This window comes from Lottia gigantea (genome assembly GCF_000327385.1).
Source record: "Lottia gigantea unplaced genomic scaffold LOTGIsca_65, whole genome shotgun sequence".
In the NCBI taxonomy this organism is placed as follows: Eukaryota; Metazoa; Mollusca; class Gastropoda; family Lottiidae; genus Lottia; species Lottia gigantea.
The window spans coordinates 1,021,317-1,034,263 of record NW_008710211.1 but is presented as its reverse complement, the minus strand read 5'-3'; the positions used below and the strand labels follow the sequence as shown (position 1 = coordinate 1,034,263).

Sequence of the window (12,947 nt, the reverse complement as noted above, 5' to 3'; positions counted from 1 at the left end):
TTCTGCATCTTGTGGGCTAATGAAGACGGGCAATGCCATGCAGGGTGCCATGGGAAATTTTGCCAGGACAGCGGCATTAGCCTGCTCTTTTTCGATTTCCAACTGTCGAGGGATCTTTAACGTGCAAGCAAAGAGACTAAGAAAATTGAAATTTCAGAGCAAAATTTGAGTAAAATGCACATAATGAAAAAACCCATTGTATATAAATATCAAGAAACATAAAGTTTAGACGTTCCTGAGAACAAGCTTGAGATATATCAATAACATGGAGAATAAATTGACAGAAGCTACATCGATCTGTAGAGATTAATTCTCTCTCGCTAATCAATTTAGAAATGTAAATATTATAAATAGGATATAAAATACTGGCAATCAGTCATAACTTAATATTAACACTTAGACAACCATTGACTACCTGATTTTCTTATCAGTCTTAGTTTAATTAACCAACTTCATATGCATAAGATTCTAGAGCAGATGTATAAAGTCAAATAGTCAAAAGGGCATGACTAGGCTTCAATAACCATTGACTACCTGATTTTCTTATCAATCTCTTAGTTTAAATAACCAACAGATCTCAATTTGCATGATTAGACTTCATTGACAATTGTTTTTCTGTTTAATTTACCAAAGATATTAATCTGCATGAAATTCTGGAGTGGATATGAGAAGTCTGATAGGGCATGCTAACCTTTCTACAACTATTAACTACCTAGATTACATATCAATTGTTTAGTTTTAGATTTACCCTGATCAGATCAGCTTGCCCCACCTCCTGGAAAACCTGCTGTTCTATTTCTGATATTTATTTGACAGACATCTCCAGTTGACTTGAATCGAGTTTTATGTCCTACTCTTCTGCACCTAAGAGTAGGTTAATGAAGACAGGCAACGTCAGGACAGTGGCATAAAGCTAGTCTTTCAGTTTCCAACTGTTGAGAGTGTTATGAGCATGTGATGTAATATGAATATTAAGTATGTCATGAATATTTAGTAGCCTGCACGTGCATGCTTGGCGTGCGGGACTGTTGTAGCGTCACTTCATGTGTGGCCGCCATGATGTGTGGACGTGTTCTACTGGAATAAGTATATGAACAATAATGTGTTGTATATCACTTAAACAGAGAGGGGTCTTAACAGAGAGGGGTCTTTAAAGTGCACAGTCTGTAGCAGATTGTTGTCCCATCCCTATCATCTATTGGAACCAGTAGATAGTGTTAGAGTTTCTCAGACTGGAAACATCATGGTTCTAGGTGAAACAGGCCCTGGGACTATTCCTTTCAATAGTCATCCTTGTGACAAGATTACCAAATTCAATCACCAATCATAGAAAACAAGATCGTCACGAATGTTATTTTCACATTCTTTAATCCACATCTTCATTTTTATACACCCACATGAAATGGGGAGGGAGGGGGGCATATATTGTTGTCACCCATGATAGATTGCCAAAATTGAATTTAAATTAACTCTTCTCTTCGAAATATTTTTTTCAACTTGCCATATTTCATAATATCCATCTTCTTATGATATTGCCTAACATTTTTTACATTGTTTTTTTTTAAATTTGTTCTGACACAAAGATCCCAAGGGGAATTTCTTTTCTGCTAATTTCAGATTATTTCCAGTTTAAAGTATACAGTACCCAGATTTACGAACATTTAACAAACATTTTGTTTATTCAAATTAAAGAACTTAAAACTTAAGTCCTGGGCCTGTGCTTTCATAACTTTGCCATGAGTACAAAGGTACAATCTTTATTCCAAAATTGCTCATAAACACTCTAGAAGGCACAATTCTTGACTGATTTTGACGAAACTGATTATTTGTAATCAAGGAGGAACCCTATTGGTTCACATCTTCATTTTGACTTAAGCCATGATGGTGTTTCAAGAAGGGTTCTATTCATTTATCATCTAAGGTATATCAAAAAATGTTTTGAAAGACGGTTAATTTACAGCAAAATAACTTATTCAACTACATATATTTCAAAGAATTTACTGATAAAAGTTCATATGCCAGAATATAAATCAGAATATACCAGAAAGAAACAGAATTGTACAAGAATATGAAATTTATAAATCAATAAAACAAGACTACTCATATGATATCTCCACCATTGCTGCCATTTTAAAACCAGACTCCTGTAGTTTCAATTAGCTTCTTAGTTAGTTTTTATCTTTGCTGATATTTCATGTAAATATTCTTAATATCAAAATTTATCTTTCAAGTGAGCTGTGGTGGCTCAAGCAGGTGTATATGGTCACCAAGACCTTCAGAGCTTGATTCAGGCAAGGGTTGAGATTACACTAGGTCATTTTTCAACCCATATTCCCTCTTTGTGAGGAAGGTCTGACATAGAAAAAGCGAAAATGAAACGAAGCACTGTGCTAAATACTGTACACATGAAANAACCTTTGACTGTTGGTTAAAAAAAAGAGTAGTAAACAGTCCTCAGAAAATGTAAGAAAATCACATAATTCCTGTAAAAAATACTTCACGAGTATCTTAAATTGGCGAGTCGTCATTTTAAAATTCAATCGCGGTTAATTCTCTACACACATGGATTTGAAGGCTTAAATTTCGATGGTGAACTGTGAACATCATTACTGATTGGCTCAGCTATAAAAATTTCCTTTTTCTGAGACTTAAGTATAATTGGTAAAAAAAAATGGTGCACCTCACAATTAATTTTTTTGGGGCTTATCCATACCATATATAGAAACGTACAGGTAGATTTTAGATTTTGGTGTGGAGTTTCAAGCTATCTCTAAAGTTATGTGAATTCAAAGTGTGATTGGGTCAAAATGGTACACCTGTCCCTTTAATATACTATGGTATAACATTATCCATTATGTACCTTACTCTGATACAAGCCTAGCATCAACTACTCAACATAATCCACCATAAAAATTGCAAATATCACACTTAAAATTAAAACTCATGTGAATATTCTCTTAGGCCAGAACCAACTGATGCTGGTGTTTCTGAATTTCAATGAATGGAGCTTTACGTCCTACTTTTCTGACCCCTGTGGGCTAATGAAGACGAGCAATGCCATGCTGGGTGCAATGAAGACCTTAAGGTTAGCTAGCAAGCGTGTAACTCATTGAGGCACCATGACTCCCTCAGAATTTCAGACTACTCCAAATCAAAACTGAAGACAAACTCTACCTCAACCCCTAAGGCACCCATTTCTCAAAACATCCAAAGATAAAAATTGCAAATTACTCAGATGCAAGCTACTACAAATCATCTTATGATCAAAATTGCAAATCGCAAAAAAACCAAAATCGCAAGAAAAACCAATAGGTGATTTTTTTAGAAACAGGGGCCTTGTACCTGATTTTGATACTAGCACAGAACCTCTCATCCTATATGAACAGTTATTCCAATTAGATTCATTTCATTACTTATATGCACAGATTCCACTTTCTCCTACATTATATAAGCCTGGTACCACTGTATCTCCTCTGATATCCTGATGTCTTGGAGACTATATCTGCAAATACTTTTATATTCTTAGTTTTTGAATCTCCAACTTTGAAGCTTCACCACGGTCACATCACAATTATTTATTCCAATAATGATGTTTCAATTTCTATACATTTATCCCAAAATTTCTCTTTTGAAAAAACTTTACTATCCTATACCACTATCCTATTATTAATAATTGGTATCTAGATATTAGTTGGATAGTTCAGAATAGATAGTTAACTGTCCAAACTATTACAACTATTACAGTCTTGTCATATAGACATATATTTACTACTACATTGTTTAATCTAATATCAATGCATTTTAATTCATTTCTCAGGATAACTTGTTGATTCCAAGAGAAACACCTTTGTCTTGCATTCAGTTGTCCACTTTTAATACAACTTATCAAAAAAGGTTTTGTATTTCTTTCAGTTACTTATTGATATGATACGACTTGAACAAAAATAGAAAACAACAAAATGCTACGAAACATTTTCGCTAATTATGAACACAGAGCTGGTCTATGGAGTTCTTGTTCCAAGTTCCAAAATTTTGTTGTCCATCATTGAATACACAATCTTACTTATCCATATATCAACACAAATTACAATATATATTCCACAGCATATAAGAAGTTGTTCATCAGCACTATCATTGGTCCATATATTAGTCTTATTTAGGCTAATATCTACATAGTTGAAAATATCCTGTGGTTCATCCAAAATTGCTTTAACCAGGTTATACTACTATCGGCGTTGTCCATATATCAACCACTTTACAAGATCATTATATCAATATATCTGAATATATTCCAATATAGACAAACAGAAAGTCCCCGGACAGTTCTTCCTAGCTCAACCATTCAGAGTTCCACAGTTTAACATTGAGATCAACTCATGATATAGATAACTTGCGGAAAACATTCCAAATTACCAGTGTTTGTCCTACAGACCAATAATATCACACAAATCAATACTTTCTTCTCTAACTTGGCACCAAGAAAACTTTTAATTTCCCCAAATTGACCAGAAAACGTGTTACTGTTTGAATGGAACTACTGCTGGCTTTTAATGTAATATCATGTCACTTCCTATTTGTACTCTAACATCTTTTGAAAACTTGAAGAAGGCAGATCATTGCCAAGATTTAAAGTTGGATTGTATTTAAAATATTCAGTTTGGTTTTGTACCAGTTTTCTAGGTTCTTGTGCTGGGTATTTCATTAAACATGGAATATGTAATGCAAATTTGTGGTGAACAATTCTCCTATATTTTGTCATTTCTTTGGTGAATATCTGTCTAATGAGCAACTGTCCAGCGAACAACTGTATAATGAGCAAATCTCCAGTGAACACCTGTCTAATGAACAACTGTCTAATGAGCAAATGTCCAGTGAGCAAATGTCTAATGAGCAAATGTCCAGTGAATAACTGTCTAATGAGCAAATGTCCAGTGAACAACTGTCTAATGAGCAAATGTCCAGTGAACAACTGTCCAGTGAGCAAATGTCCAGTGAACAACTGTCTAATGACCAAATGTCCAGTGAACAACTGTCCAGTGAGCAAATTTCCAGTGAACAACTGTCTAATGAGCAAATGTCCAGTGAACAACTGTCTAATGACCAAATGTCCAGTGAACAACTGTCCGGTGAACAAATGTCCAGTGAACAACTGTCTAATGAGCAAATTTCCAGTGAACAACTGTCTAATGAGCAAATGTCCAGTGAACAATTGTCCAGTGATCAAATGTCCAGTGAACAACTGTCTACTGAGCAAATGTCCAGTGAACAACTGTCTAATGATCAAATTTCCAGTGAACAACTGTCTAATGAGCAATTGTCCGGTGAACAACCATCTCATGTTCACCTTTCCAATCATGCCCGATATGCTGTCAAGTTCTATGTGTATACATTCTTATTTGATATGCCCAGTATTGAGATACATCCAAGCAATACTTTAAACATATCTTGACATTCGTATTGCTATGTATCATTTCACTGATTCATTGATATAAATCATGCCAGCACTAACCCAAGTGTTTAAGACATGCTACAGAGCATGGAGGTCTAGATTTCAATCAAGGCATAGATCCATGTATTATTCATTATTTTGATAATACCTTCAGATTTTTCAACCCATTTTCCCCCTGCCGGTTATGCAGTCAAGAGGGACTGACGTGGGACTGACAAAGGCATCTAGTCATTCAGATGGGACAATAAATCGAGGCCCCATGTGCTACAGGCTGTGCATGTTAAAAATCCCTCGACAGTTGGAAATAGAAAAAGAGCAGGCTAATGCTGCTGTCCTGGCACAATTTCCCTCATTGTGTTGCATGGCGTTGCCCGTCTTCATTCCACATGGTCCAGAAAAATAGGATGTAAAACTCCATTCATTTCATTTCCACAACCCTTGTGTATATCACTCCATTTCGATTGAAACAGTCAGATAAAAACTCATTGTATCGTGCTTTATTATTCAGCAACTGCCTCCATCCTGAGAAATCTATTCATCAGAATCCTAATATACTATTTCAATAGCTATTCTAATTCACTATTTCCATGAGAAAAAACTTACACTATAGATAGTGTCCTTCATTTTCCTTTCATAGAGTTCCAGTCAGTTTCTAAAGTTATTAGCAACAAACAGAATGTAATATTACAGTTTTCAGCATGTGTCTGAAAACTATTGGGGATGGGGGGATGAATTCTTACTAAAAAATCAAACTGGTTATCCTTATCAAGTTACACTAGTGATCAATAGATAAATGTGACTTTTATTAGATATATTAGATGCAATGAGTTTTAACAAATCAAACCAAGGGGTTATCTGTATACACTCATATCTTTATTAGGTTTGGGCATGTATTCATAAGTCTATACTTTAGGGAGTTTTGAAAAGTCAAAGAGGTTCCCTAAATTATTTAAGTGGCATGGAATATTGCTTGACAAAAGCTATGATCTTGTTTTTCAAAATTTTGTCCAAGTCTACAAGTCCCTGATTACCAGACATGTCTAGCTCAAGCTGTAAAATATAGATTCCTCCCCCCTCTTCCCTATCCCCCTAAATAATTTTGTGGCCCCCCTCACCTGATGTTTCCTAGAAATACCACTGCCTGCTCAAATACCAATGTATGTTTAAAGATTTCAAGCAAAATGTCTCATACATATCCTTTGAGTATCAAAACTGAACCAAATCAGCCACAAGGGATTTAACTTGGTTCTTGTCCAGTAGACATTTTTGTTTTACTTTAGACAATTTAAATGAACCAGCTTCAAAAATGTCTAATCATGAAACCAGACATTTGATGTGAACAGTATTTGGGAAGTATTTGTTCCAAAATGGCCCCTTATCACATTGCTAGACCTCTGTTTGATAGCTAACCCACTATCTAATTGCAGGCCTCTTCAAAATAGCCACCCCAGTTTGATTACTGTTCCCTCTTATGTACTGCGATCATAATTCCTTATAATTCTGCTATATAATTGCCCATATTATGGATAAGTGTAATTCACATAATTATATAATAGAACAGCAATCCATCTTCAAAATATGGAAATAGAAAGAAAATATTAGTCTTATACAAGATATGATCAATCTTCTATCATATGGTTTCAGATAAAACATGAAATCTATTATATTCTTGACATATTTCATGTATACAGATTCTTCTCAAAGTATGGCTTCTCTTTCACTCCTTACTTAAGTTACTAGAGTAATACAGTACCACAATAAATACCATTAAATATGTGGACTCTCTTGATAAATTATTAGATATGTGGACTTTCTGAAACAATATTAGATATGTGGACTCTCTGATACATTTTTAGATATCTGGACTCTCTGAAACATTATTAGATATGTGGACTCTCTGATACATTTTTTAGATATCTGGACTCTCTGAAACATTATTAGATATGTGGACTCTCTGAAACATTATTAGATATGTGGACTCTCTGATACATTTTTAGATATCTGGACTCTCTGAAACATTATTAGATATGTGGACTCTCTGAAACATTATTAGATATGTGGACTCTCTGAAACATTTTTAGATATCTAGACTCTCTGAAACATAATCAGATATATGGACTCTCTAAGGCAATAATTAGATATATGGACTCTCTTGATAAATTATTAGATATGTGGACTTTCTGAAACAATATTAGATATGTGGACTCTCTGATACATTTTTTAGATATCTAGACTCTCTGAAACATATTAGATATGTGGACTCTCTGAAACATTATTAGATATGTGGACTCTCTGAAACATTTTTAGATATCTAGACTCTCTGAAACATAATCAGATATATGGACTCTCCAAGGCAATAATTAGATATATGGACTCTCTAAGGCAATATTAGATATCTGGACTCTCTTAGGCAATATTAGATATCTGGACTCTCTGAAACATCATTAGATATGTGGACTCTCTGAAACAATATTAGATATGTGGACTCTTTGAAACTTTATTAGATATGTGGACTCTCTGAAACATTATTAGATATCTGGACTCTCCAAATGGAATGTTGAGTTGAGAAACAATCTACCAAATTAACATTACTTGCTCGTAGTCTCTCTTAGATGGGAAGAAAATACAATACATGTCCTTGCATTCACTTTCCCTCATCGTAATAATATCAAGTTATTATGAACTTAGTACTTATACCTTGACTGCAATAGACACTATTCTTGTATCAGAATGCAGTGATTTGATTGGATTGTACGGCGGCAAATACAGCAAATCAGAACCCTTAACAGAAAGACTGAACAATATGGCTTTTTGTCAAGGTCACTGATTGGTTGTATTCACTAAGGGCCAATCCAATCAAATCTCTTCATTTACAAACAAATTTCTGATACAAGAAAGGTGGCTATTGCAGTCAAGGTATAAGACAAAGTGCATGATAGCTTGACATTGTGAAGATGAGTTTCCCTCTATTGAACATTACAAATTGTAAATTAATTCAGTAGCCATTAGCCTACGACTGAGACCTGGTAATATAACTAGATCAAATAACAAGTTGGAGGAAATAGTACTGTCCACACAGTTGTTGATGATTGTGATTTATTACCATTACATTATAGTAAGTCAACAAGTTATTGAGAATCTTGGGGAATGAATGGGAGTTTTATAACTTTCTATACCTAGTATCAGCAGGAGATGTCATGCAGTGTACAATGAGGGAAATTTTGAACAGAAGAGTTAGAGCCTATAGAAATAAAGTGAAAAGAAGTTTTACTTCATACTTTCAAGTCATTCAGAAAATGATATTAAATGGTCTTTCATGATCTTTGTATGTGTAATTATGCAATAGTCATACAGTGTACAATGAGGGAAATTTTGTACAGAAGAGTTATACCCTCGGAAATGAAGTGAAATGGAGTTCTTTATCTTACTTTTCTCCTAACAAGGCTTAGTAATATTTGATAGAATGCCATATGAATCGAGGGAAATTATGTGCAAAGAGTTGTATAGAATTCTGGGGGAAACCCCTCATAATTACATCATGGTTATTTGTGTTGGGGTTTTTACGGCAATAGAATTCCCATAAAACATTTAGGTCAGTTAGTATTAGTTTTCCAAAAAAAAAAAACCGACAATGAACGACTCATTACGATTTGTGTTAGGTAAAATGAGTGACCAATGAAAGGTATATTAGACTTGTTCTAAGGAGGCCCCAGTTAAACAAGGCGAAAAGAAAAAATGATTCTTACCTCCCAACACTGCCAGCAGTAAAAACAGATCCATGCCAACATTTTAAACATTATTCCCCAGCACTTCTCAACCCATTCACAAATAATACAACACATATTAAAAATTATCGGTATCTTCCAGGCTACTGTGGCTCACAAAAGGTTCAATATTGTTTCAAAATATCACTCTGAACTCACAAATTCAAAAATTAATGCTTATATGCTACTATAATTTGTTACGATATAATTCCTTTTGAAAGTGTGAAAAAACTCCAATTTCCAATATTTCAGTAAGAATCACTTCATTGTTGTTTTTAAAACACTTTGAATTAAATTGTTTCAATGTTGGTAACTTGTACAAATCTTGCAATTAAAGAAACCTGCATATAATACACATAATTAGTTGATATATCATTCAATCATTTATTGCAGGAATAGTAACTTTGAACTTGTGAATCCTATCTACCAGTTAGTCTCTGAACTGAAAAGTTTTGATATATGTAAACACCAATTAACTATCCATCACTAATCAAATTGATAAACTCTTGATTATTATATTCAATTTCAACAAAACTCTGTCCAAAATCCTCACTTTTTATCAACTTTTAGCAACACTTCAAAGGAATCTTGTCGAATCACTATCCAGTTTTATATATGAACTTCAATTTTGACAACAAAATCTCCAAATACGCTCTTTATAGGGAATTTTGCCCTCAATCACCGTCCAATTTTTCCTCTTGAAAAGTCCAGAGAACCTTTTTGAATGTTTTATTACTTTAGAGGTTTGGTCGGTTGAAGGGTAAAAAGTTACTATTTAACAGAAGGCACTGGCACAGGGTTAAAGCAGTGTCCACTTTTAAGTAAATGTTATTCTATCAAATACACATATTGATTAAAAATTGGGAATTAGAAAACCAGATGTTTGGAATCAAACCTGTCTTCGAGACTATTTGCACCTTCATTTTTATTTTCAAAACATTTCCTGATCAAAACTCCATCATAAAAACAGATGTCTTGAAATCCCTCGGGGAGAGTCAAATTAATAAACAGTTTTTAACATTCTTTAAACAATCTTTGATAAACTACTAAATCAATTGGCCTCGGTCCTCAGGGGAGGTGTCATTAGTCTCAATAAATTAACAGAATCAAAAACGCCTAAAAAAAAGTAGCAGCACATAAAATTTTCACAACATTCCAGTTGCACATCGAGCAAAAGTCATATAAATACCAGCCCCTATAAGGTTACAGGTCTAATAACCCCATTGAAATCCCTCTTTGTCTTAACACAAATAACAATAATGCTGATTAAAGGTGAATTTGACCACAAGAGTCTAAAGCCATATCTCCCACACATACTTAGCTAAACACAGTTATGACAATGTATTGTAGAATTTTTACATCCTAGACTAGAACTGTCAGTTGTTAATTTAGCACAAGACAGATCTAAATCAGACCAGCTTTCTAGTTTATTCACCTCTTGATATAAATAGTGGGGGAGAGAGAAAGTTGAAAGCTCTAGTTCTATCATTTAAAAAAAGGCTTTCTGGGGGTGTTTTAAAGGGACAGATGTGCCATTTTGGGGGGTTCATTTTAATCTTGAAAATAAGTAAATGGTCTTCAAAAGTATTGGAAATTAACGAAAATTGCATAATTCCTTTAACAATACTTCAAACAAGGAATTTTACTCACATTTCTATATATAGCAGAGTATCTTAAATTGACGAGTCGTCATTTTAACATTCAATTGCGGATAATTCTGGACACACATGGATTTGAAGGCCCAAATTTCGACGTTGAGTCTTGAACACTATTACTGGTTGACTTAGCTAGAAAAAATTCCCGTTTCTGAGACTAAAAAATAATCCTAACAACCAATATTGTTTATTTGGTTAATTTATTATCATAAAAAAAAACAGATGCCCCTCTTTGATTGGATTTGGGACCAGCAGTGACTCCTTAACCTGAGGGTCCAGAGATTAATCCTGGCATGGGTCGGGATGATACCTTTGGATTTTGCAACCCAGTTTTCCCCGGTCAGTGATGTAGGTCGGAGGGGTTGACGTGGAAAATGCTTCTGTTCAGATGGGACAATAAACCAAGGCCCTGTGTGCTACCGGTTGTGCATATTTAAGATCCCTCGACAGTTGGAAATTAAAAACTAATAGGCAAATGATGTTCTGTCAAAATTTCCCTCATTGTACCCTGCATGGCGTTGTCTGTCTTCATTAGCCCAATTAAGTGCAGCAAAGTCGCACGTTAAACTCCATTCATTTCATTTTATTTCATTTCTATGATTGGGTTTATCGTCTCGATATTCGTTTCAGTGAGTTCACATAGCTGATGTTAATTATTTGGTATATTCATCATGTTATTTCTACTAGCTTGAGAAAGTTATCAGTTCCTGTATCTATATCTTATAATTTCATCCAATCATATCAAAAAACACAAATCACAGGTGGCTTCAAATCATTAATAATTATAAAACATGTGATAAATATCATTTAATTCACTTTATTTTTAAAGTGGTAATAGCTGTCTTGAGATATCTAATTGCTTTCTGTAAATCCAAGATTTTTTTGTAAAAGCAAAGGACAATTTATAATCTATATAGAATCTAAGAATAATGTAGTGTGGCACCAGGCAGGGTATGTTTACTCTTCTAGACACCTAATACCAATTTTCATTATGAAATACTTACTCACTCATGACTGATATATTTACTTATGTGAAAAGTTCATTTGCAGTAACCAATGTTTTGCAAAATTGTTATTTTGGATTTCCGATTTCGTTTTGTGGTTCGGATTGTTAGTACTTGGTTTATTTATTAGTTACAATGTTTACGAAAATTTATTCTAAAGCTGCAACATACATTCTCTTAGCTTAGTTTCTAAGTTAACAAAGGTTATCTATTTTGAACTCTTTTTCATTCTTCTGGATCAACTAATGCCACTCAGTCTGCATCCCTTCAGAGGCTCTACATAGTTAAGAACAATTGCAAAATATCTTAACATCCAACTTGTAAAACCGTGACATAATCAACCTGTACACAGTATCCACCTACACCATCTTCACAATGTCAAGCTATCACAAACTTTGTCTTCTACCTTGACAACAATAGCCATTTCCTGGATGTCCTCGATAGAAAGTTGTTAACAATAATGACATGACATTATAGGGGGCTCTGATTGACTGTATTCACTAGTGTACAATCCACTCAAATCGCTACATTCCGCGATGCAAGTTACTGTTGCAGTCAAGGTATAAGACAAAGTTTGTAATAGCTTCACAAGGTAAAGATGCCACCTAAACATGTAGGCCTACTACTAGTCAAAATTCAATGAGAACTCAAGTGAGAATAAGTAGGTTGTCTGAAGATTACAAAGTATACAATACGTCATCTCTAAAACATGTCAGAAACTCACATAACATTACCTGATTTTCAAACATAAACACAAAAACTCCACATTCAGTTCCTCATACAAAGCTATTTGAATAAAGTGAACCATGTCCCATATACTTAATGATAAGTGAGGTGAGGTTTAAGCAACAGTGTAAAACTCCGAGCAACAAAGTGATTCATCTCAGAAAGCACTATCTTAAAGATGGATTCCCTTATTTTCATTTATGAAATTGTACTACTTTAAAAAAAAGTGAATTAAATGATATTTATCACATGTTTTCTAATTATTAATGATACAAAGCCACCTGTGATTTGTGTTTTTTGATATGATTGGATGAAATTATAAGATATAGGTACAGGAACTCAAGCTAGT

At 34.1% G+C, this 12,947-nt stretch overlaps 1 protein-coding gene across 1 annotated transcript; it reads left to right on the top strand.

Annotated features, from left to right (window-relative positions):
* Positions 1-4,865: 4,865 nt before the first annotated feature.
* On the top strand, positions 4,866-5,264 carry LOTGIDRAFT_59052 (hypothetical protein; the record flags this gene model as incomplete). The annotated part of the gene is made up of 1 exon (XM_009064757.1): positions 4,866-5,264. A coding segment is annotated over one exon (399 nt), but the record flags the coding sequence as incomplete, so codon positions are not given.
* Positions 5,265-12,947: the final 7,683 nt, after the last annotated feature.